A 27,578-nucleotide genomic window follows, 5' to 3' on the forward strand; every position below is an offset into this window, starting at 1 on the left:
GGAAGAAATATTTAATCACGTAACATAAAGAATGCTTTCAATTACACGGCAGAATTGAAGATATTTAATACAATTCTAACAACGGCAACAAAATAAGGACCAAATATTCCTTCTGAACAACTTCATGTCCTTTCGGTATACCTAATAATAGTGACCCCACAGATGACAGAATGGAAAAATGCTTGAACTCCATTTTCTTCTTTTTAAAAAAATTTCTATCATGATACTGGAAATTAAAAGCGACATAAGAGGAAAAGGAAGAAGAAGAAGAAAAAAGAGCCCTAAATCATGCATAAATTGAAGCAAGCCCAAATGAGAGCCTCCTTTGAAAATACAGGAATTTTTTACAGAAAACTGTTGGCGTAATTATAATTTTAGTTCAGTGTACAAATTCCATCTGATATACCAGATTGGAGCTTTTCAAACCTGGTGTGCGCAAGAATCAGCTGGGGACCTTTGTTAAAGAAAAACCGTAGATGTTTGGGCCGGCACTCGCATATCCTAGGTGAGGAGTTGTAATTGGCAGGGTGGCAGGAATCTGCATTTTAACAAGCAATGAACGTTTTTTGATCTGCAGGTGATGAATCGTCAGTATGGAAAGGATTAGCATTTAAAAGACTAAATGAAAGAGGAGAGGACAAAAGAAGGTAGCAGAAAGCATTCCTGGTAGAAAGGGCAAGATAAGTTTTGTAAAACTTATTTCTCTGTGTGTGTGTGTTGTTTATGTGTGTGTGTGTGTTAGTGCCGGGTTTGATGTTATATGTATTTTTTTTTTACCGTGGGTTTCAGTAAAAAGAAAAAGGAAAAGAAAAACTTTTCTAAGTTAGTTCACAAACTATGGTCTGTGGACCACATCCAGCACACAGCCCGTTTGTGCAAATAGTTTTAAGGGCACACTGCCACGTGCATCTGTTTATGAATTCACCTGTGGCTGCCTTCACACTACACCACTGGGCAGCGGTGAGCGGTTCCGATAGAGACCGAAGGCAAAACCTACGACATTCATTATCTGGCCCTTTACAGAAAAAAGTTTGCTGACTTAAATGATTCTGATCAGACGGCCCTGGATTTGAACACACTCTGTGAAACACTGTCCTATGTGGTACCACACTTCAGAATCAGACACTGAGTATTTAGCAATATACGAATTTCTTCATTAGAAAACACTTCTTTAATATATTACTTAAAACTTTTTCCACGTTGGCACTCTCCTTTTTTTCCTTTGGGAAGTGCAACTGCACGTTGTAACTTGTGGAATTCACTCCACACTCATCATGGAAGTACTCTGCCTCCTTTTGGGGACGTAGGCCTATTTAAATCAATTTATTTGCTGTTTATTTTACCTTACAAATGCTTTTTTAAAGTGGCCCTTTATTTTTCTTTAAATGTATTTGCAATGCTTTTATATAAACGTAGGGTTCCCATCCCAAAATTGTTAGGTCCAAACCATCGATCCTCAGTTAAAACAAGTATCTCAATCAACAAGGACTGTCTTCAGTGCTTCTATCAGGCTATACAAAAGCCCTGACACGTAGTCCAGGGGAATTAGCTTACATTTTGGAGATTCAGAGTACATAAAAGCAGTGACGAGAAGGGACCCTTTTTCTCTTCAGCTGCAGCCTTCTACCATAGGTATGTGTCTGAACATAAACACATCATTGGCTTAATCTGGAGTTTGCTGTCAGCTTTTCCTGTGTTGGCGCGAAATTTATCCCCTACTACTGAAGAAATAAGCCAGTTCTTTCCCGGGGAGTCTCAGAGCTTGAGACTTTCCAATCAGTCTCACCATAAAGGCTGCTGAGCTATTTATTTTAAAGAAGGTGCAATGGTCTGAGAGCAGGAGTTACCAGCATGTGCTAATGTGTAACATCGCCTGATTGGCAATCTCCCCAGTTGGAGGATTTGCGGTGGGTTTGTTTCCTCCAGATCGAATGGCATTGTGATCGGCGCCAGAGACAGATGAGGGCAAAGTCGCTAGCCCTTCTCTGGATTGAGTGTCTTCAGACTTCCCAACCACCAGCCTGGGCACCCTCACTGGGCACCAAGTCCATACTTGCCCTCCCTGCCCAGCCTCTCTGATTTCCAGGGCGTTGGCACCCATGCTCTTCTTTTCTTTAAAACGTATCTCTGACACCCAATGCCCTGGCCAGGGACTTACTCACTGTGAATTCCCGGGTCTGGGATGAACCAGTCCTCGGTCGTGTACCAAATTAGTAACTCAATGGAAAGCTGAACGGGGCCTTCCTCTCTTCATCTTTCCCAAGTAACACTGCCTTCTGAGACTATATCCCTCAGCACACGTGCACTTTCAAAAAGTGACACATCTCAAACATACGGACCGTTTTTAAAGTCATATGATCAACTTTCCCATACACAGTACCGGCTTTAGCAAATCTCAGTGTTTTCATCATATTAGCGTCTGATTTTTCAAAAGGAAGTAAACTATTATCGATGGCATTGAAGCCTTTGTGCGTCCCTCCCTAATTTCATTCATGTCCCTCTCCAGAGGAGAGCACCCTCTTGATGACTCCCAGGCATGTTGATGTATATATGCCTAAACATTATATGGGATTTTTTTTGTAGTTCATCAAATTTTATATAATATTCCTCATCCCCTAAGAATCATCATAAAACTTGCTCCCATTTTTGTGGTCTGTCCATATGAATACGTATCACCCTAGTTCGTTACTTTTAATTTCTGAAGACTGTTCCATTGTACAAATGTACAATTTACTTGTCTTATAAACAGTTTTACCGAGATATAATTAATATATAAGAAACTGCACATATTTCAAGTACAAATCTGATTCGTTTTCAAATACGTGTAAACCCATGAAACAGTCCTCACGTTCAAGATAATGAACATATATATCACCCCCCCATTCTCCTCCTGTCCCTGTGGAATTCATCCCGCCCACCCCTCTGTCACTCATCGCTAAGCATTCACTGATTTGTTTTCTGTCACTGCAGATTATTAGAAAGTGTTATTTCTAGAATTTTGTATGAATATACTCATGCAGTATACACTAGTTTCTGTCTGGCTTCTCTCGCTCACCATAATTCTATTGAGATTCATGTTGTCGCGTGTGTCAAGAATTCACTCCTTGCTGGACAGCACTGCATTGTGTGCAAATGCCACAAACCGTTCATCTATTCATCTGTTGATAGACTTCGGGTCATTTCCAGTCAGGAAATTACCCTTAATATTACCCTTCATATTAACGTGAAAATTCACATACAAGTTTTATATAGACATCCGCTTTCATTTTTCTTGGTAAACACCTAGAATGGCTGGATCGAATGGTAAGTGTATGTTTAACTACTTAAGAACGGGCCAAACAGTTTTCTAAAATATACCGTCTCCATTCTTAGAAACAGTGTGTGAGCTATAGTTCCTTCACATGCCCACCAACACTTGGCATGGTCCATCTTTTTAAGTTAACTATCCTAGTAGATAAGTAGTGGTATCTCATTGAGGTTTTAATTTGCATTTCCTTACTTATTAAATGACTTTGACCATCTTTTCATGTGCTTACTTGCCATCCTTATACCTTCTTTGGTAAAGTATCTATATTCAAATCTTTTATCCATTTTGGTGAAGGGGTCATCTATTTCATTATTAATGAGTTTTGAGAATTTGTAATATATTCTGGATACAATTACTTTATTAAATAAATAATTTATAAGTATTTTCTCCTAGTATGTGGCTTGTCTTTACATTCTCTTAAGAGTGCCTTTTGGGGCTTCCCTGGTGGCGCAGTGGCTGAGAGTCCGCCTGCCGATGCAGGGGACCTGGGTTCGTGCCCCGGTCTGGGAGGATCCCACATGCCGCGGAGCGGCTGGGCCCGTGAGCCATGGCCGCTGAGCCTGCGCGTCCGGAGCCTGTGCTCCACAACGGGAGAGGCCACAGCAGTGAGAGGCCCGCGTACCGCAAAAAAAAAAAAAACAAAAACGAGTGCCTTTTGAGGAGAAGTTTTTACTTTTGGTGAAATACAGTATATAATTATCTCTATAGTTTGTAAGTATTTCTTTTATGTTTCTGCCAGTGTATATAATCTTTGGTCAACCAAAGTTCACCAAGATTTCCTCCCATGTTTTCTTTCTTCTAGAATTTTCAGAGTTTTTACCTTTTACATTTAGGTATATGAGCCATTGACATTTAATTTTTGTATGTGGTGTGAAGTATGGATCAAGTTTCCTATTCTTATGTGTAGACAGCCTCCCCTATGTGGAGGCTAAAACTCAGCTTCCAAAATTCCCTTCCCGCTCAGTTTTCTTTGCCATTTCAGTGCACACGTTTTTCCCTCCGAAACTTCTAATTTGTTATTTTTATATCGTTTTTTTTCTTATTTCACATCCTTCTTTTGTGGTTTCACAATTTTTTGCTCTTTTAAGATAGAAGTTATTCCTTCCTGTATCTCTTTGAACATCTTCTTAACATTTTCACATAAAATTAATTTCAACTGAGGTGAGAAGATGTCTTTGATTTTGTTGGCTGTATTTTTAGAACTTCAAGAGCTCTTTCTTTGCTTTGGAATTGTGGTTTGACTTTCTGTTTTCAAGGGCTGAAGTCATTCATAATGTTTTTCTCCCTCACCCACCTTGCTTAGCCTCTCCTGTCGGTTTACAGTCTCCTTCACCCCATCCTTGGGGGTCCTCATTCCAGAATCTTGTATTATCTCTGCATTTCTGAAGCTCCCGTTTTGTGTAGGTATCAGAAACAGTGCAGAGCCAGGCTCCAACCCGGCTGACTTACTCTAGACTCCCAGGCCTGAAGTTTGCTAACAGCTATGACCCTAGGTGAAAACTGGCAATAATCTGTCTTCGGTCCCTTTGAATGAACTGCGAAGCCTTACACAGCCCATGGCATCAACCAATGAGCCTGATTTCACTTTCCCATACCATCTGGAGCACTTCTAGCCCTTTTACCCCAACGTTTCCAAAACTATTTAGCCACAGGAGTCGAAGGTGTAGCCGCTTTAGTCTCTTCCAGACCAAGTCCCAGGAGCCTGCGTCTTAAAAAGCCACCATCACGGCTTTGTAGTTTTCTTCTATTTCTGGCCCATGGAGATGTTTATCTGGCTTTGGGCCCAGCTCTGTGTCTCTTTGCTTTTCTGTTTTACTATGTTCCCTATCACGGACATGTGTCCAGGGTGGAGTGGGTGTACCAGAGCCTGAAGCCCATGCATCACCATGGCTGGAACTGGGGACACACACACCCCTTCGCTACTTTGCTCTAGCTCACGAGAGGAACCCTCATGCTGGGAAGCTATGTAAGGGAAAGGAAGACCTGCTGGCCAGGAAGTTGTGGCGGAGAGTCACTGCAGGCTGAGTAAGGGCCCCCAAAGATGCCCACATCCTAATCCCAGGAGTTTTAAAAATATGTTACCTTACACGACCAAAGGGACTTCGCAGATGTGATGAAGTGCAGGATCTGGAGATGGGGGATATCCTAGATTATCTGGTTGACCCCAGTGTAATTCTAAGGGTACTTATGAGAGAGAACAAGGAGAGTCTGTGCCAGAGAAAGAGATGTGAGGATGGGTGCAATGCTCAGAGTGATATGAAGAAACCACAAGCCAAGGAATGTGGGTGGCTTCTAAAAGCCAGAAGAGAAGTGGATTCTGCCCTAGAGCCTCCAGAAAGAAACAGCACTGCTGAAATCTTCACTTTAGCCCAGTTGTGACTGATTTTAGACCTCTGACCTCCAAAAGGTCAGGCATCAATAAATCTGTGTTGTGTTAAGCCACCGAGTTTGTGGTAATCTGTTCCAGCAGCAATAAGGAAGTAATATGCATATTGAGAGCTGATCCCTGCACACGACCACGTAAAGGCAACAAATTACCTTCCGCATGTACGTTAATAATTAATTACAGCTGTTTTCAGGCTCTCACGTGCCTGAGAACCCGGAAGACGTCAGGTATTAAGAGAAATACACATGGTGCATGATGACAGAAGAGGAAGTAGATTCTGTACAGATTCCAGGCTGACACTCAGGATAATTTGTATGTGGGGGAAAGTAGCTGTTCAATGCATCTGAGTCCGTCCCTGGCCAGGGAAGAATTGTGTATTAATTTGATAATCTACCGGAACAGCTTCCAGAACTACTTGATTTGACTTCAGCTTTTCTGATCACCACCACAGTGTACATGTATAAATATTTTTCAATGTATACAGACAAAGCAGTCTAAAACATTCAACAATATTAGAAGCACCTTTAAAAGTTTGAAGAAAACAGAGAAGAGCACATACATTAGCTGTTGTAATCTGTGTACTAAATACTTGCCAAGTGGATTTAATTATACGTGTCATTATAGTTATGAGCAGTAATAATAGAGATTCATGAACTGACTGGATCTGGAATGAATGTTTCTAGTTTTAGATATTTACAAAATTGTCTCGTGAGGGTGGCAGAGAAATGGGGAAAATAAAGTAGATCATAAGTATTTCAATACAAACATGACTAATTTAAAAATAGAATAAAGTGATGGATTCTTAAGTTATCAACATTTCTGAATGAATTTTGAATAAAGAAGAAGATGGCCATAAAGAATATAACCTAAATTTGTGAATTGCTTTTTGAATATAGTTTACTATAAAACCATAGGAATTTTAAACATACAAACATTAGCAAAGAAGTACTATTAATATTGTATATCCACAAAGGGGTATAAGATATAGTGAAACTACAGGAGTTGTGCCACGATGAAACTGACACCTGTCTAAGTTCCCTCAAAAGCATGAGAAAGCACTTCATAATTTCTGTATATAAAGTCTGATTCATTTAAACATTTATTTAATACTGTTTTGATTGCTAGGATATAGCAATAAATATGAAATGCACTTTTCCTCTATGGAACCCACCTTCTCATAGAGAAGAGAGATGGAAAACAGTGGCTACAATAGTCCGGAGCTCCATGCTGTGCCCTGGAGCTGGGTAATGGAGCAGCCTTTGTATTACAGGTATGCATAGGAGACCGTAACAAAAAGAAAGGGTGGAGGAAAAAATGGCCAACCAAGAGGCTTTGAACTAGTCTTCAAGACTTAGGATGAGATTATAGACAATATAGAAGAAGGGTCATTCAATATTTCCTAAGCTATTGAAGTGCATGGGAGTATATTTTCTCTAGATAGAAAATACAAAATCTTCGGCCCTAGAAATCGTACCTTCCCTTCTTTGATCTTGGTTCCAATAATCTGTCGTCTTTGCTGAATGATCTCAATAAGAAGATCACACTCCTCCATCAATTTGGCTTCTTGACGTGATGCATTGACCTGTGGGATAGATAAAATGGTGAGCATTAATTTGGCATTTGTTTTAGTTAAATGCTCTTTTTTTAATGTAGACTAGTATATTTCTGGTAATTGCTGAAAACATATTTTATTTTATTTATTTATATATTTATTTTTTTGCAGTACGCAGGCCTCTCACTGCTGTGGCCCCTCCCGGACGCGCAGGCTCAGCGGCCATGGCTCACGGGCCCAGCCGCTCCGCAGCACGTGGGATCTTCCCGGACCGGGGCACGAACCCATGTCCCCTGCATCGGCAGGTGGACTCTCAACCACTGCACCACCAGGGAAGCCCAAAAACATATTTTATTAAAGAATTTACTGAGGTATAGTTGCTATACAATATTATATAAGTTTCAGGTGTACAACATAGTGACTCACATTTTTTAAAGGTTATATTCCATTTATAGTTATTATTAAATATTGGTTATATTCCCTGTGTTGTACAATATATCCTTGTAGCTTATCTATTTTATACATAGTAGTTTGTACCTCTTATTCCCCTACCCCATCTTGCCCCTCCTCTCTTCCCTCTCCCCACTGGTAACCACTAGTTTGTTCTCTATATCTGTCATGAAAAGATATTTTTTTATTTGTCTACTGTTTTCTTTTTTTTAACATCTTTATTGGAGTATAATTGCTTTACAATGTTCTGTTAGTTTCTGCTGTACAACAAAGTGAATCAGCTATACGTGTACCTATATCCCCATATCCCCTCCCTCTTGAGCCTCCCTCCCACCCTCCCTATCCCACCCCTCTAGGTGGGCACAAAGCACGGAGCTGATCTCCCTGTGCTATGCGGCTGCTTCCCACTAGCTATCTCTTCCACCTTTTGTAGTGTATACATGTCCATGCCACTCTCTCACTTTGTCCCAGCTTACCCTTCCCCCACCCCCGTCCTCAATTCCATTCTCTACGTCTGCATCTTTATCCCTTTCCTGCCCCTAGGTTCTTCAGAACCTTTTTTTTTTTAGATTCCATATATATGTGTTAGCATACCGTATTTCTTTTTCTCTCTCTGACTTACTTCACTCTGTATGACAGACTCTAGGTCCATCCACCTCACTACAAATAGCTCAGTTTCGTTTCTTTTTATGGCTGAGTAATACTCCATTGTGTATATGTGCCACATCTTGTTTATCCATTCATCTGTTGATGGACACTTAGGTTGCTTCCATGTCCTGGCTATTGTAAATAGCGCTGCAGTGAACATTGTGGTACATGTTTCTTTTTGAGTTATGGTTTTCTCAGGGTATGTGCCCAGTAGTGGGATTGCTGGGTCGTATGGTAGTTCTATTTTTAGTTTTTTAAGGCACCTCCATACTGTTCTCCATAGTGGCTGTATCAATTTTCATTCCTACCAACAGTGCAAGAGTGTTCCCTATGAAAAGATACTTTAAATGTTAACTCTTCTTCCAATTATGCAGGGATGGCATATATAGGACTTACATGTCCACTCCCTATCTTCTTGCACCCCCGGAAAACATTTATTATCCAATGACAGCAGTCTTTTTTGCTAAGCCATACTGAACCTCAGGGTCTTGCTTTTTTAAAAAAAGTATTTATTTATTTGGCCACGCTGGGTCTTAGCTGCAGCATGCGGGATTTTGTTACCGTGTGCGGGATCTTTAGTTGCAGCAAGCAGGATCTAGCTCCCTGACCAGGGGTCGAACCCAGGCCCCCTGCACTGGGAGCACGGAGTCTTAGCCACTGGACCACGTGGGAAGTCCCTCAGGATCTTTCTTAACACACCATGTACGTAGCTATTACCAACTGATTGAAAATTGACACTTGAAATATAGTTGCAGTTCCTGCTTTTATATTTTGAAGGAAAGTGCAATTTTAGCCTGTTAAACATAAAAAGTTAGAAAAAACGAATATTATTCTTTTATGGAGGATAGATTAGCATCAATATCTCTTGGACAAATTTTCCAAAAGCAAGATAGCAAGGTTACATTACATTTATTGAACTTTTCTTTTATATACAGACATGAACTTTGTATTTTATCACTATAAAAACATCAAAAAGGAGAAGGGTGGTTGAATATCTTATTAATCTTACGGCATACTTTTAAATCGTACTTCTGGTATACCTCAGGAAGGCCGGGGTTCTGCAATGAAAGCCTGCCCTCCTCCTGGCAAGGTAGATCACTGTAGAATGGCTTGTATTTGAAGTTTTTAAGGCTCATTGTATGCAAGGGAGGGTTAAAATTAGCTCATTCTTGGCAACTGGGCTTGGGAAATACTCTGCACGTGCTATTTCCTCCATCTCATGACAATTCTGAAATGCTTATTCACAGACAGAGACCCAGAAATCACAGCTGTGGGAAATGGAGATAGCATGCATGAGTTTTATGATCTTAACACAGCGCAGGAGAAGCCTGCAATGTTACAAAGAACGACAATAGCACTGATTACTCCAGTATAACTCAGGGAGGAGACGTGGCCCCGTCATTAAGCCCTTTTGATTAGGGATACTTTCTTTAACTGGAGTAATTTCAATTGCTATGAATGACACAAACCGGAAGTGGGGTCAGGAGTTCAGAATAAAAATTCACTGATGGCTGTTCAGAGAAATCATGTCCTGTTTCCAGAGACCAGGATTCCTTGAGTTGTATTCCTGATCACTGTAAGACAGGGCAGAGAGGCAACTCAAGATACTGCCTTATTGAGGAGATGGTGGTCACTGGCCATTTGCAGCGAACTATGAGATCATGTCCTGTGTCAGATTAGCACACAGACATACTTGCTAAATGTTTCATAAACAAAAGAAAGAATTAAGAATGCATTGATGGACAAGCACAGAACGTGGAACTCAGGCTAATATTTCAAGGGAGTTAATCACTGGGCTCAATTTCTCTTACCATTACTTTTCTGTCATCATTTCTAGTTCCCCTTGAGGCTTCTCAAATAAGTTGAGCTATCTATGGAAATATTTACTTGAAACCCCACTACTCTCGAGAAATTTCTTGTCATTTCTTTTGACTTCAAACTGAATTTAATAACTGACTACAACCGAGCTGTGAAAAGGATGGGATCGTATTGAAACCATGGGCCCATTATAATGGAGAAAGTGAAATTTCTGGAAGATAGCACCTTACACTTGAAAAGTATCTCCTAGAATGAGCCCTCAGAGCTAAGCTGTACTTGAACATACAATCAGGGTAAATCCAACTGGATGCAACCTCCACGAACGGAGGGATCTTTGGCTGTTGTATGAAATGAGGCATCTCTCCCACGCACCTGGCACCATATGTGGCACAGAATAGGCATTCAAAAACTTTGTTGAATGAACAGATGGTGAAGATGATCTTCCAACAAGAGACAAGGTAACATGTAGTGAAGCAAGCAGCTATCATGATACATTACAAGCACTCAACACGCAGGTATTGGATTTGTTGGTTTTCTAGGACTGTATAGACACAAAAACATGTCTTAAGTTATTTTTTTAGGGGGAAGGGTGTTGATTTTCTTTTTTTTACAGCCTTATTGAAATATACTTCACATATCATAAAATTCACCCATTTAAAGTGTACGGTTTGTGGGTTTGAGTGTATTCAGAGTTCTATAATCATCATCACAATCTAATTTTAGAAAACCTTCGATATCCCCTAAAGAATTCCCAATACCCATTTGCAGGAACTCCACATTCTTGCTACCCACCCCATTTCAAGGCTTAGGTAACCACTAATCTGTGTTCTGTCTCTTCATGGATTTGCCTGTCCTGGACATTTCATAAAAATGGAATCAAACAACATGCGATCCTTTTTGTCTGGCTTATTTCACTTAGCATAACGTTTTCAAGATTCCTCCAAGTCACAGCATGTGTCAGTACTTCATCCCTTTTTATGCCGAATATTATTCCATTTAAGCAATATACCACATTTTGTTTATCCATTCTCTAGTAGATGGACATGTGGGTCGCTTCTACTTTTTAGTTACTATAAACAATATTGCTATGAACATTCATGTATAAATTTTTGTGTGTGCATATGTATTCATTCTTCTTCAGTATAGGAGTAGAATTGCTGGGTCACATGTGAATTCTGTGTTTAACTTTTTGAGGGACTGCCAAACGGTTTTCCGAAGGGGCCGCATCATTTTATATTCCAACAAGAAGTATGTGAGGCTTCCAATTTCTCCACATCCTTGTCAACACTTGATACTGTCTGTCTCTTTTGTTTTATTCATCCTAGTGAGTGTGGAGTGGCATCTCACTGTGGTTTCGATTTGCATTTCCCTGATGGCTAATGACGTTGAGCGTCTTTTCGTGTGCTTCTTGGCCATATGTGTACCTAATTTAGAGATAAGACTATTCAGATCCTTTGCTCATTGTGTAATTGGGCCATTTGTCTTATATAGTTGAATTGTATGATTTCTTTACATATTCTGGATACAAGTCCCTTGTTAGCTATGTGATCTGCAAATCTTTTCTCCCATTCTGTGCGTTGTCTTTTCATTTTCTTGATGGTGACTTTTGAAGCACAGAAGTTTTAAATCTTGACGGAGTCTAATTTATCTCTTGTTCTACTGTCACTTGTGCTTTTGGTGTTGTAGCTAAGAAACCTAATCCAAGGTCGTGAAGATTTATACCTCAGGTTTCCTCTAGAAGTTTTATCTCCTACACTTACGTCTACAAACCATTTTAAATTAAGTTTTGTGTCTTATTATGAGAAGTAGGGGTCCGACTTCATCCTTATATTTATGGATATCCAGTTGCCTAAGCACCATTTATTGAAAAGACTATTCTTTCCTCCATTGAAGTGTCTTAGCACTTGGTCAAAACTCAACTGACCACATTGTGAGGTCCTTAGGTTTTGATGTGGCTGCTAACATATTCTCTGGTTAAAGATATTCTGGGTTTCATAACTCAAAAAGACACATGCACCCCAATGTTCATCGCAGCACTATTTACAATAGCCAGGTCATGGAAGCAACCTAAATGCCCATCGACAGACGAATGGATAAAGAAGATGTGGTACATATATACAATGGAATACTACTCAGCCATAAAAAGGAACAAAATTGGGTCATTTGTAGAGACCTGGTGGGACCTAGAGACTGTCATACAGAGTGAAGTAAGTCAGAAAGAGAAAAATAAATACTGTGTGCTAATACGTATATATGGAATCGAAGGAAAAACAAAATGTATTGCCGGGATTGGCCTCCTGTCAGGCTCCCTACTGTACTGTATGCAATTCCAGATATACAATGGAATATTACTCGGCCATAAAAAGGAACGAAATTGGGTCATTTGCAGAGACGTGGATGGACCTAGAGACTGTCATACAGAGTGAAGCAAGTCAGAAAGAGAAAAACAAATATCATATATTAACGCATATATGTGGAATCTGGAAAAATGGTGCAGATGAACCTGTTTGCAAGGCAGAAATAGAGACAAAGACGTAGAGAACAAACGTATGGACACCAAAGGGGGGAAAGGGGAGGTGGGATAAATTGGGAGATTGGGATTGACATATATATACTAACTAATATGTATAAAATAGATAACTAACAAGAACCTGCTGTATAGCACAGAGAACTCCACTTCACTGCATGGTAGAAACTAACACAACATTGTAAAACAACTATACCCCCCGCAAACGAAAAAGAAGATATTCTGGTTTTGACTGAACCTAGTAAGACCCTGCTAGTAACTCTGAAGTAGGTGCCCTGAAATGTGGTATGGAGTACGAGCTCTGCTCGTAGGATGATACCGAGAAAGTCGAGGAGTATGTCCGTTTCTAAGTTGTCCTATTTTGTAAAATGAGGCGAATATTATCTGCTCTCTCAGTCAAGTGGGATTTTTGTGGTAAATACAATACCACAAGATATGAGGAATAATATATGGGGAAATGACTTACATTAGGAAGCCACAGACAGGTCTGAGGTAGTATTGTCTGCATTGGGAAGTAGTTTTGTTAAGAGACTATGATTTAGTTTGGGATCTATTTCACTCTCAAAATCATTGCAATTTGGGTTACTCTATGGTAGGAAAAGTGTCTCAGTCGCCATCATAACGTGGGGTTCAATTTAATCCAAATTCTGACTAATCGATATTTACGATGAATAGGTTTGTTTTACTGACAAAGTGGACTGAAATCTACTTTGTTGAGCCAAATATGTTTTGAGAAAGCTGACACTGCAACCACCGGCATCCCAAAATATAAATTCCCAGAGATTGGGGAATATCATCTGATCTTTTTTTTTTTTTTTTTTGCGGTACGCGGGCCTCTCACTGTTGTGGCCTCTCCCGTTGGGGAGCACAGGCTCCGGACGCGCAGGCTCAGCGGCCATGGCTCACGGGCCCAGCCGCTCCGTGGCATGTGGGATCTTCCCGGACCGGGGCACAAACCCGCGTCCCCTGCATCGGCAGGCGGACTCTCAACCACTGCGCCACCAGGGAAGCCCTCATCTGATCATTTTAGGTCAAGTATTATCCTTAGATCTTTCAAAGAATACAGATGTGACCTTCCTTTGAAACTGGGAAAGTTGAATCTCTTTTCCCACTTTGATGAAGCTTCCAAATATTTGTAACCCTACCGTTCTTATATTCCGAAAGGTACAATAAAATGAGTTGAATGCTATCCTATATTTCTAAAATTCTTCCAGTACAAAGAAGTTTTCCACAGTTGTGCTGTTTCATGTGTCACTTAAAAAAAAAAAAAAGTTAATGATTTCATTGGACTTCATTTCTTATACGGGCTATTAATTAAAATATGGCAGGGTTTATTGGTTACTTGCAGTGTGTTCAGGTGTTTCCAGTTCCCAGCTTTGGTTTGGAAGCTGGCAGCTCCTGGTTATGATTTTAGCTTGTATTTCTGATTCACATCTTTTGATTCAGAAACCACGAAGGCTGATGGAAGTGCTTTGAGTAGGGCCAATCTAAGGATTCAAGAAACCACCGCCAAACCTTCTTTTACAGACCTACACTTCTATCTTTGTGTCATAAGTCTCCTTCTTGGTCCTTAACCTAAAGACAAGGGGGGTGGAGAGAATTAGGAATGCTGGCCAGTGGTAGCAACTGCTGTATACCACCTCTGGACCACATGGAAATAGGGTGCTTATCCTATAGAGCCCTTCACATCGCAGGACAAAACATAGCTTAAAACTGAGCCCTCTTCCCATTCCAGCCTCCTCCCTGCTACATTTTTTCTCACCTTCTTTGCACTCATGAGTAAATATCACATCAGCCCCTCATGAGGAGAAATTCGGTCACTCTCACCTCATCTCTCTGATGGCCTCAACCATGTGCTCACCATGTATCTTCTCTACATCTAGAGTTACAGCTTCCTTTGTTTTCTTTTTTGGCCGTGCCATGCGGCTTGTGGGATCTTAGTTCCCCGACCAGGGATCGAACCCGGGCCCTCGGCAGTGACAGCACCGAGTCCTAACCACTGGACCACCAGGGAAATCCCTACAGCTTCCTTTCTTGCCGCGAAATGCGTCATCCTACCCACCGTTGTCTCCTAGTCTTTAGTACTAACTTTCTCTCTTTGCAAAATACTCTAAATTAAATTCTTCTAAAGTGAGATCTAATCCCAATTCTTTCAGAACTTACTTCTTCTTGCCGGAGTTATCACCCTATCTTTTTTAAGGCCCTAATGAACACCTTTTCGGAGACTGGAAGTACCACAGCCGATGTCACACAAGCTCAAGCCATGACTGCTCTCAGAATACACTTGCAGCCTTCACTGTGAAAGAGCTACATACCACTGTTGACCCATTCACTTATTCATTCAAATAACAGCAACTGGGTTCCCACAGTGTATGAGCCAGCATTCCAAGTGCTGGGCATACACTGTGACCCAAGAGAGACAAAGTTCCCATTATCACCGAGTTTACATGTAAGCGAAGGGCAACAGGCTGAACAAGCCGAGAAATAAATAAAAATTTCAGATCGTGACGTGTGTAAAGGAAATCACAGAGGGTAATGTGATCGAACACGGCTGAGAGGAGGGTCTTTTTTTTTTTTTTTTTTTTTGCGGTACGCGGGCCTCTCACTGTTGTGGCCTCTCCCGTTGCGGAGCACAGGCTCTGGACGCGCAGGCTCAGCGGCCATGGCTCACGGGCCCAGCCGCTCCGCGGCGTGTGGGATCTTTGCGGACCGGGGCACGAACTCGTGTCCCCTGCATCGGCAGGCGGACTCCCAACCACTGCGCCACCAGGGAGGCCCGAGGGTCTTTTTTAATAGTGGTCATGATCAGACAAGAATTCTCTGACAAGTCTCTCGAGGGATGAAAAGGAACCAGTCAAAAGATGTGGAAAGGCTGTCTGCAGGCACTCCTGATGCTGCTTTTTTTGTTTTTGTATTTAGCAATGTCTTTTTATTTATTTTTTTTAAACATCTTTATTGGAGTATGATGGATTTAACAGACCTCCTTGCAAACAAACATTTAAAAATTCGTTTCTGACCTCCACGTCAATACTTGGGGCCTTTTCACATCCATTTGCAGACAGGCTCAGAGCGTGAAAAAAATGAGCCAGCACCCAGCTGCGGCTGAACAAGGCACGTTCAGCCTTCGTGTTGCAGCTCTCGTAGAACCATAGGATGGGGACAACAGAAGTGCCGCAGCACTAAGCAGGAAGCGCCGGCTCTGCAGCCTGTTAGACTGGGTCTGAGTCCCCGCTCTAGCATCTGTTAGTGGGGCGACCTCAGCCAAATCTCTTCACACTTCGAAACCCCCTTTCCTTGTTTATAAAATAAAGAAAATACAATCAACCAGGATGACTTATTTTTAGGATTTAAGATTATAATCTATGTGTGGGGGGTGTGTGTGTGTGTGTATTTCCCTGACGAGCAATGGTTCATGATTAGCCAGTGTTCCTGGTGTCTTCATGGAGTGTAACTAGTGTGCATTTCGAGAATGGACTGTATTTATTTATCTTCTATCTAGGGTGTCCACAGTTGTCCTAAACTAACTTTTTTGGGGGCAGGAAGGGTAAAATGGGAAAGGAAATTTGTAAGCTACAGAAGAAGAGAGTCTTGCTTGTAGGGGGTTGCTAACCCACTGTCTCCTATCCCTAGGGTAATTTTGCAGCTTCTCTTTGAGAGACTCTGACTTTCTGATCCATTATAGCCCAGCGAAAGAGAAACTGGCAAGTTGAATAATGAAGTGAGGCCATTGCTCCTGTCTCACCCTAGTAGTAGCCCTGAGAGCTAATTCAGCACAGGGCGACCGGCCACATTCACGCTCATATCAGCTACCGAGAATCAGCCACAGTCCCGTGTAAGTTGCCACTGGGCGCACAGTTTATCTGCCTTTTTTAGAAATGCACTTACACGTACACATTCCCCAGATTAGTTAATGATCGCGTAAACGGGGTGGCTATTTTCTCCAGAGCACTTGGTTAGCCAGGTCCAGTAAAAAGTGCCCCCCGCTAAATTTTATGGTGTAATAGTGTTAACAGTATTTCACAGAAAGGGTGGCGTGAAATGGACAATTTATTATTTTGGTCTTGTCATATGTGTATAAACATTAAAGGGATTTAATTACATCCACACACTCAAAATTGGACTACGTGTCTGTGAAATGTTCCTTAGAAGTCTGTAAAGTTTCTAAGTATTTCTAAAAACTTGCTCTTTTAATTTTTAAAACAAATATATTTATTTATTTTTGGCTGCGTTGGGTCTTTGTTGCTGTGGGTGGGCTTCCTCTCATTGCAGTGTGCGGGCTTCTCATTGCGGTGGCTTCTCTGGTTGCAGAGCACGGACTCTAGGCACGTGGGCTTCAGTAGTTGTGCCACACGGGCTTAGTAGTTGTGGCTCGCGGGCTCTAGAGTGCAGGCTCAGTAGTTGTGGCGCACGGGCGTAGTTGCTCCACGGCATGTGGGATCTTCCTGGACCAGGGCTTGAACCCATGTCCCCTGCATTGGCAGGCAGATTCTTAACCACTGTGACACCAGGGAAGTCCCTGCTCTTTTAATTTGACTTGTATTCCACTGAGATGTTCAGTGCAGGGTATAATGCCATCAGATTTCAGATATGTGTGGCCTTCACATCTTTAGAAATATTTTATGGAACTCTTATAAGGAAATATCAATGGAGAAAAATATCTGGCCACTTCGCACAGGTGGAACTGGACTAATATGCGTGTTAAAAACCTCTAGATTTTCCGAGTAAAACCTTTAAATTCCTCTTGTGAAAAGGATATGCTGACTTGTTAGATCACTTCCTATTCATACCCAATGCAAACAATGAAGTAAGCTTAGGAGAGGATGACCCCGATGTGCCAGGGAAAGGAAACTTTATTTCAGGGTGTTGAGCAAAGAAGGGTGCTGGCATTGCACAATTCCACAGACCACCATTCACTTTGGGTTTTTTTTAAGATTTTTTTTTTTTTGATGTGGACCATTTTTAAAGTCTTTATTGAACTTGTTACAATATTGCCTCGGTTTTATGTTTTGGTTTTTTGGCCACGAAGCACGTGGGATCTTAGCTCCCCAACCAGATATCGAACCCGCACCCCCTGCATTGGAGGGCAAAGTCTTGACCACTGAACCGCCACGGAAGTCCCCACCATTCACTTTGAAAGCACGAGACTGGTGCCCCCCGCCAACCTGTGCAGCCCAGGAGAGCCCCCACCATGCTGGCCCACCGTTAGTGTACTCTTGATATTGTACCCCTTTGGTTTAAGACTCTAACCCTTGATCCCCTTAAGTCACTACCAACGAGACTGGGGGTTTAAAAGACAAACGTCTACTCTACAAATTTGCCTAGAATTGGTCCTCCTGGCAAAAGCAAAGCCGTACCATGATTCAAATGACGGTGACCTTGAGAAAGGTCAAAACTCTTTTTTGGAAGCTCAACATTGCTAATTATTAGAGAAATGCAAATCGAAACTACAAGGAGATACCACCTCACACCAGTCAGAGTGGCCATCATTAAAAAAATCAACAAATAAGAAATGCTGGAGAGGGTGTGGAGAAAAGGGAGCCCTCCTACACTGTTGGTGGGAATGTAACTTGGTGCAGCCGCTGTGGAGAACAGTATGGAGGTTCCTTAAAAAACTAAAAATAGAGTTGCCATATTATCCAGCAATCCCACTCCTGGGCATATGTCCAGACAGAGCTATAATTCAAAAAGGTACCTGCACCCCTATGTTCACAGCAGCAGTATTTATAATAGCCAATACATGGAAACAACCTAAATGTCCATCAACAGATGAATGGATAAAGAAGATGTGGTATAGGGAGTTCCCTGGTGGTCCAGTGGTAAAGAATCCACTTTGCAATGCAGGGGACGCGGGTTCGATCCCTGGTCGGGGAACTAAGATCCCACATGCCGCAGGGCAACTAAGCCCGCGTGCCACAACTACTGAGCCTGTGCACCTCAACTAGAGTCAGCGTGCCACAACTACAGAGCCCACGTGCCCTGGAGCCTGCGCGCCACAACTACAGAAGAGAAAACCACACGCCACGATGAAGATCCTGCATGCCTCTACAAAGATCCTGCGTGCCACGACTAAGACCCGAGGCAGCCAAAAATAAAATAAATCTTCTAAAACAAGAAGATGTGGTATATACATATAATGGAATATTACTCAGCCATAAAAAAGAATGAAATGATGCCGTTTGCAGCAACATGGATGGACCTAGAGATTATCATATTAAGTTAAATAAGAAAGAGAAAGACAAGTACCATATGAGGTCACTTATATGTGGAATCTAAAATATGACACAAATGAACTTATCTACAAAACAGAAACAGACTCACAGACCTAGAGAACAGGTTTGCGGTCACCAAGGGGGAGGGATGGATTGGGAGTTTGCGGTTAGCAGATGCAAACTAGTACACATAGAATGGATGAACAACAAGGTCCTACTGTATAGCACAGGGGACTACATTCAATATCCTGTGATAAACCATAATGGAAAAGAATATGAACAAGAATGTATAGATATGTATAACTGAATTACTTTGCTGTGTAGCAGAAATTAACACAACACTGTAAGTCAACTATACTTCAATAAAATAAATTTTTAAAAAGCCCTTTATGGTTTGCTATTGCTGCTATGGTTTAAACTCAATAGTACTTTTCTCTTTTACTAAGAATATGGAATTTTGAGTCTGCATCCAAACTTAAAGGGATTAGTGTTATTGTATCCTAATAACACTATTATTTCACACTGTTATATGTCACAGTGTCCCTAACAATCCTGTCTCGTTCAAAAAGAAAAACACCGGAGGAGTGAATTCCCATATGCCCAGGGCTGGAGCAACTTAAAGCACCACTGAGCAGCAGATGAGCTGATGATGTGGCCAGGAAGACGAGGGTACCGGGAAATCTGTGCGCAAGCAGGCTCTACGTCCCACTGCAGACTGCTGACCAGGTGCAAAGAAAAACGTGAGGATCTGAGGGTGCTTTGGGTTTTATTGTCCAAGGCAGCTGTAATGAACATTCCAGATCCTGGGGCAGAAGTTAGAGCCGCCAGAAGGAACAATGAAAGGGATTCTAATATTTGAGTTTGTATATAGAACTGAGCCAAGGAGAGCTGAGGAAAAAGCAGACTGTATTACTGTAATTCATCTATCAATAATATGTTTATATGTAATCTTCATCCTAAAATTCTCTCACACCAAAGTCAAATATTTGTGGACCGAGCTGAAGGAGATGAGAGAGGAAAAATTGGCCACGTTCCCAGGGTCCCTGTCTTTGGAGGAGAAACTAGAGTACAGGATAACCTTTTAAAATATAACATTTAGCATGTTAACTTAATATTGAACACTTTGCACTAAGACTTTTAAAAGTCCAAGAAAGAAAGAAAGAAAAAAGTCCAAGAAGGGCTTTTCAAAAAAAAAATAATGGAATTCCTTCATCAAGTGCTTTTGGTGAGAAGTAGTGATGGCATGGATAGAAGCCACATGTAATCCAACCTTTACTGTAGAGTGACGTGGTGGAAAACGATTTGGCCCAGAGGAGACCAACTATACATATTGATTAACTATTCAGATGGGATTTTGTTTTATTTCCACTATGGGATCAAAACAAAAGCTCCCAGGAACCTCATGATAAATCCTCTTTTCTTGAGGTTTCTAAAATTATGAAGCTTGAACGCTGGATAACGAATCGAGATGCCATTAAAAACAGCAACAGGGCTCCCCTGGTGGCGCAGTGGTTGAGAGTCCGCCTGCCTATGCAGGGGACACGGGTTCGTGCCCGGGTCCGGGAAGATCCCACATGCCGCGGAGCGGCTGGGCCCGTGAGCCATGGCCGCTGAGCCTGCGCGTCCGGAGCCTGTGCTCCCCAATGGGAGAGGCCACAGCAGTGAGAGGCCCGTGTACCACAAAAAAAAACAAAACAAAAACAGCAACACACTGTGGTGAGCTAAGCAATAAAAGCCTTCCTATAAATGAAACATAATGGTAACGATACATTAAAACTGTCCGGCAAGAACGCCCGCCACCGCTAATGCGTAAAACTTGGAAACGTCACCACAAAAGAATTTTTCTCCCAAGGGTAGCACACGCATCATGACCATCCAAGATGTTGTTGATGTTGGTCATTCTGCAGTAAAGCAAAATCGTCTAACGAGGTGAAATTAGTTGTTTAAATTTATTTATTTTATTTATCTATTTTTGGCTGTGTTGGGTCTTTGATGCGCTCAGACTTTCTCTAGTTGTGGCGAGAGGGTGCTCCTCTTCGTCCCGGTGCGCAGACTTCTCATTGCGGTGGCTTCTCTTGTTGCAGAGCATGGGCTCTAGGCGCGCGGGCTTCAGTAGTTGGGGCTCGTGCGCTTCAGCAGTTGTGGCACGAGGGCTCAGTAGTTGTGGCGCACGGGCTTAGTTGCTCTGCCACACGTGGGATCTTCCCGGACCAGGGCTCCAACCCGTGTCCCCCTCGTTGGCAGCAGATTCTTAACCACTGCGCCACCAGGGAAGTCCCGAGGTGAAATGATTTAGAGCGAACAAGGGCTAGAGGAGGCAGGAGTTCAGAACTCAGGGTCCTGAGGAAGTCTTCCCGGGATCGAACACCAGGTCTTGCTTCCTTACTAGTTGTATGTTCTCGGCCACTTGCTTCAACTATCCATTTCTCAAGTTCCTCAGCTGCATAATGTAGAAAATACCAACTTCTACCTGGCTGACCAGATGTTCCCCCAGGGGACAATGGCAATGTCTGGAGACATTTTCCATTGTCACAACTGGGGGCAGGGGAGAGGGTGTGTGAGTGCTACTGGCATCTAGAGGGTACAGGTCAGAGTTGCTGCTAATTACACAACCTACGATGCTCAGGACAGCCCCCACTAGAAAAGAGAATTATCCAAGTCTCAAATGTCACCAGTGTCGTGGTAGAAACCCCGGGGGTGGACTGTGGTGAAAACGAAATGAATGAGTACATGGAAAGCCACTGAGAAGTGCTCGGCACGTTATAATTACTCAATAAATGTTAACTACCACTGTGGTTAAGAAGCTCTGTGTATCTGGAATGTCCATATACAATCAACACTTTATGTTCTCGGACCATGTGGCCTGGGCCAACTACCTGGGGACTTTCTAGCATGAATCAAAACTTGTATCCTTCATCATCTTTCACCAAAACAATAGCTTTGGAAGCTATAACATGAGGACCGATTCCGGAATTTTCGAGTTACCTTCAAATCCCGAATGTATTTCTTATTCTTCTTGATGCAACGGGAGGTGAGGGTTGGAGATGAGTCTTCCATGATCTGGAGCACGCGTTGGGAAACTTTGCTGTAGAGGGCTAGACCGTAAATATTGTAGCTCTGTGGACCAGAAGGTGTCTGCTGTAACTACTCGATGCCCCCGTTGTCATATGCAAGCAGCCACTGATGATACGTAACCAAATGGGTGTGGCCGTGTCCCAACAAGTTTACTTACAAACACAGGTGACAAATCAGATTTGGCCCTAGGGGCATAGTTTGCCAACCTCTAGCACAGAGGAAAAGAGTCTATGGAGTCTGGAGCCTTCGGGCTTTGGCGTGAAAGAGCTGCAGGTGTGAAAAGTGTGTTGAATTTCTGTGAGAATGTTTTCTCATTTGCATACTTTCAATGAAAATATCTGTAAACTCTGTGGCACTTAATAGGTGCTTGATAAATAATAGTTTTCTTCCTTCAGGGCATGAACAGATCCAAAGACTGAATTCACAGGATTTCAATTTGAAAGTGAAAACATACTTGCAGTATGGTTTTTACTTTGCCCGCCATGTCCTGCCGACTTCTGTCCCAGTTATACCAAATGCTGCTCTTCCTCTGAGGCGTTTCTCGGACTACACTCAAGTAACTTCAGTCTTACATTCTTGGCATGAATGCCACTGACTTCCCTTTTTGTGTTTAATGGTAACTCTGTTCAAAGCCGTTCCAAAATGAAGAAGCAGAATGGAAGGTGTTGCTCATAATTCATTCAAAAACAATAAACTCCTCCCTTCCTTTCCCTTATTAATTACACACTTTAGAACACAAGCGCTCTACGCCCTTCCGTTTGGGTTGGGCACACGGAATGGGAAAAAAAAAAAAACAAACCTGTTAATCTGTCATGGGCAGTTATCTCTATCGAGTCTTTTCATAAAGTTTCTGGACAGTGCTACTTTCTATGAAGTGATTCTGAACCAATGTATTTGGCAAAAATCTCCCTTTAGACGTTGTGGTCGGAGCTGAAAAGTAACTTCTGGAAGAGGATGGTTGAATGCCGGGGAGGATGGAGGTGATATGTTTCAGGGAAGGGAAGTCATTTCTGATGGAAAGAGGAAGCTTTTATCCCATGACCTTCCATTACTCATTTTCAATCTTACATGTCATTTCTCATTAAGTGGCATTCTTTTTAGCTGCTGTGCCTTGATTCCTGAATAGCAACGGACTGGAAAAATACAAAGTTGGACTCCTATTCAGGCTCGAGTTACTCAACGGTGGATGCCACCTGCTCTCCTGCAGAGTTACGGAGAACAGGGGTTGGAGGCCGGCTCTTTGGTCTTCCCGACAGTGAGTGAGGTAGACTTGATTATGTCACTGATTAGACTTGCACTTGGAAGTATAACTGGAAAATGCCAAGCTTTGTTCTGGCTTTCTGATATATCCACAAGCACTAACTACGGCCCATCTTGCCTGGTTGCTGTCACTCTAGAATACCAGCAGAAGCTGGGAGGTTGATTTCTAAATATTTTTGATGCTCAGTGTTTAATATTCATATTTATTCAAATACAGTGAAAGGCACAGTTTAGAGAAAACGAACAACTGAGCTACGGTCACAACGGGGAACGCGGATTGGGTGCTATCATTCCGTTTGAGAGGAGGTCTGTGGCTCTGTTCCCCTTGGAGCGGAGCATGCGACTGGGATGAAGTACTAGTTGTCACCAGGAAATACCAGTAGGGGTGTGGGGAAGCGAGATAGGAGGAGACGTATGCAGCCAGTTAAGTGATTTCACCAAGGCCACTGTGGTCAAACGGAGATGAATCCCAACGGGTAACTCTGGGAAACAGTGCAGAATGCTGTTTCCAGCTGATGGGGAAGGAGAAGGGTATTTATCTACTATCTCCCATCAGTGGCTGGCTGAAGCCTGTTGGGGGGTGGGTGGGCATGAACTCCTCTCTGGAATTAACTGGGGTGGGGGTGGGAAAAGGCCCCAGGCAGAGTCTTAGCCTCTTGCAGCTGGAAGCTCTCAGGCCCGCGGACACGGGACTGGTGAGTACATTACGGGCCTGGCACTGACAGTTAGAAAGGAGTGACTGCTAGCTGGATGTTCCTTAAAGAAGAGCTGTCACAGAGGTCAGAGGACACTGATGTCACAGTCGTCCAGTCTGTCCTGTATGTAGCTCCAGTGACTCACTTAGGACTACTTGCAGAGCTAAACAGAGTTTGCATCCGACAGCACTTTCTATCCTAACCTTGGTCGGTCCTAACCTGGGGGCCACAATCCACCTACAAACTTCCATTTGCAACGGACCGTGAACGGGTCTAAATCCGAGCAATGGGTCTAAATTCCAGCAACAAAGTTGCCTGGAAAAGAAAACGCATGAAATCTAATGAGTCAGACTAAAATACATCTATTTCTTTATCTAGAGACCCGTCGCTTTTCCATCATTTCAACTCACTGTGAAATTATTCCTGGCTTTACAGCTTGAAGGCTCAATATGTAATCTTCTGCAGCAAAACTGAATTGTAAACACTTGAGTTAGGGATCCCATGAAGAACTGCTTCTCTCTCCCTCTCCCCGCCCAACCCATTAACTGAAAGGTCAGCTGTATTTCTATACACAAACCTGACAGCTGTTGCCTTCTCACCTTCCTACCTGGGCAACAGAAGGCTCTGTTTATGTTTGTCAGGATCAGGGGGTGGCAAGGAGGTGGCATCCTGCCAGGTAATGGGACCGCTGCTTTCTTTAATTTTATTACCAAGAACAAAGCCCTCTTATTGTTTAATAGAACACTTAAAGGCAGGCCTCATAAGCATAGCTCTCATTTTTTTGAGACCACAAATATGAGGAATTCTTTAAGGCCATGTCATGAAAAACAGAAGGAAAAAAGTACTTTATTCTGCAAAAATTAAAGCAACCCTTTGTTGAAGTAGTCAGGGCCCGACTCCAGGTTAGCACGTGTGTGCACTCACTGTCTACGGGCATTCGTTTCCATTGTTCACTGAGGCAGCCATTGTTTCGTTAAGGTTAGATAGAGGCTATGTCAGAGATACAAAAGAAATCACCTTCCTCTAGGAGATCATCTCTTTGCCATCATCATTTCCAGATGACACGCTAAAAGAAGGAACGTTGTGCACCAAAAATAAACAAGCCGACACTCTCCCCTTGCAAACTATTTATAAAACTGGGAACCACACAGATCTTAATGCAGTGATTCTTCTGATCCTGCCAGCAAATTCAACTTTTGATGCAGTCCCTGCTTCTTAGCTCTGAGTTTTACAGTACACGTGGCGAAAGCTACTGGTCTCCAGAGATCTTTGCAATAGTCTTAGTAGCTAAGGAACCAAAGTAAGAGGAAATGCGCATGCCCTTATCCCTCCCTGAATAGGGATGTTACCGTTGTACAAGTGATAATACACGAAGCAATCCTATGGACTTGTTGAGCGCCTACCACCCTAGAAAGGGAACTTTGCCTTTTCGAGAAAATGACTGCACTAGAAAACAATTAGCAAACATGCCAAGTGCACACATAATGAACGGCTAAACCATGGGCTGCAGAAGTTGTAGCACCGTGGGGTCCAGTATGACAGCCACTAGCCACTTGCAGTTTCTGAGCACTTGACACGTGGCTAGTGTGAACCGAGATGTGCCGTGAGGATGAAACACGTACGTCAATCACTCTTGTGATCACGTGTTGAAATGATGTTTTGAATATATCAGGTCCAATACATTGTCTCGTACAATTAATTTTCACTATTTGGTTTTACTTATTAAAAACTGTGTTTACTCGGAAATTTAAAATTATATGAGGCTCCCATTATATCTCGACTGAACAGTGAATTGGGAGGCTTCACTCTGGCGGGGTTGGGGGTGTGGCCTTTCCTAGGCCTCACGTTCTTCTAACTGACTCCCTTTGCATCTTTCACCCAGTGGGTCTGCACCATCTCTCTTTGAAGCTGGCCAGGCTTGCTTACTTTCCTAGGGTTCTCTTCTGAAACTGTGGTGGCACTCAAAGTTATGGAGTGAGGAGAAGGGGAGATGGGAGGGAAACTGGAGAGCACTGCTGCTGTTCAAGATGGGCTTTGCCAAAAGGACATGACAAGTGAATCTAATCTGGTTTGAAAGAGAAGAGGAAAGACCACAGAATTCAGGTGTCTGTCAGTTGCTGATTTTGAGGCTGCAGTGTGAGTGTGTGTGTGTGTGTGTGTGTGTGTGTGTGTGTGTGTGTCATGAGAGTCTGATATCGAAAACGTCACCATCTTCAGACCTAGGTTGACTGTCCATACTACATCTGTGGAGGTGTTTAAAAGTGTTTCCCTCCACTTAATTCCAAGTGGCCTTCTGGTCATTTTCTAAGGAAAAGAAACATACTGTCCTGCTTCCCAAGGAGTCCAACCAACTAGGAGAGGGAATACACGTGCACTTAAAGGTCATGAGGATTCTTGCCCAAGGACTGTACCTGTATCAACAAATCACTATGCAGTTCTCCTTAAGCTTTTAAGTTGAAATTATGGATCTCATTATTCTATTCATAAATTCAAGAGATTTTATGAAACCAAGAATAATCACTCTCAGGGGTCCCTGAATCAATGTTTGATTAACTCAAGTTGAACAGACTCAACTCCATTAAACAGTCACCTCCATCTATATATTAGTTGATTCAGTTCCAGTACACATTTTAAGAACTGAGGTAAAGCTTACATACAGGGAAATGCATAAATAAATCTTAAGGGACAATTCAACGGGTTTTGATAACCAACCTAACCAACAGCTTAATCAAGATATGTTTTCATTGCCCCAGAAAGTGTCCTCAAGCCCCTCTTCCGGTCAATTTTCACCCCCTCAGGTAATCACTGTTCAGATTTTTATCACCAAATTCCTGTAACATTTTAAATTGTGTTTATAAATGTAACATATGCAATTTACTTTATAACCACTTTAAATGCTTAACGGGACAAAATTAAAACCCTAACAAGGTAAACCTTCCCAAGTCCTTAGGTAGCTCTCAGAAATCTAATAAAAACTTACAAATGTAGTGAAACTCAAGTTCTAGTGAACATTCTAACGTTGGCTTGAAACAAACGACTTCATGCTTTCACGTTAAAATCAGAGGTCTAAAATAAATGACATGTTTCAGATGAGAATCTCAAAGCTAACCTGTCACATTTCTGTAGTATGTCATATTCTCGTTAACGCTACAAACCCTTAAAATACAAACGTATGTTTTAGTCCTAAACTGTAACCCAAAATGTTGATCCTACGGCTATTATTTAGGTTTTCATTTTTTTTTTTTGGTTGTAACATCATTCTCAAACTTCCAGGGGAGGAGGGAAAAAAGAACTTTATTTACTTAAGGAAGTAAACTGGTCATCTCAAAGAAGTTGAGGTTACCAGGTCAAGGATTAACAGTCAAAGACTTGAGAATAATGCACAAGACCCGAAGGCTCACTGGTTCTGCTGGTACCACTCATGTATACCCACTGGGCACTCGCTATCATGGGTGGAACAGGGTTTCCAATTCCCCAGCAGATGGGAATGTTTCTGGTCATGAGAGTTCCCCCTAGGAATTTTTAATCATGTCTTTCAACTCTATCACCTGGTTTGGGTAGCTGAGGTCGGGGAACCATTCCAGTTGCTTTACTACTTGATTGGATTCAACCCACTTCTTTACTGGCCGATTCTTGTTCTGTCTGGCTTCC

General features: G+C 42.3%; 1 protein-coding gene across 1 annotated transcript in view; it reads right to left on the reverse strand.

Annotated features, from left to right (window-relative positions):
* Positions 1–27,578, reverse strand: part of MID1 (midline 1) — a 386,159-nt gene that overhangs the window by 51,481 nt on the left and 307,100 nt on the right. The window contains exon 4 of the mRNA XM_082681235.1: positions 7,168–7,275. Within this exon, the coding sequence (XP_082537361.1) occupies positions 7,168–7,275 (108 nt within the window). The remainder of the gene's footprint in view (positions 1–7,167; positions 7,276–27,578) is intronic.

Source organism: Grampus griseus, assembly GCF_964374135.1.
Source record: "Grampus griseus genome assembly, chromosome: X".
Taxonomy (NCBI): domain Eukaryota; kingdom Metazoa; phylum Chordata; class Mammalia; order Artiodactyla; family Delphinidae; genus Grampus; species Grampus griseus.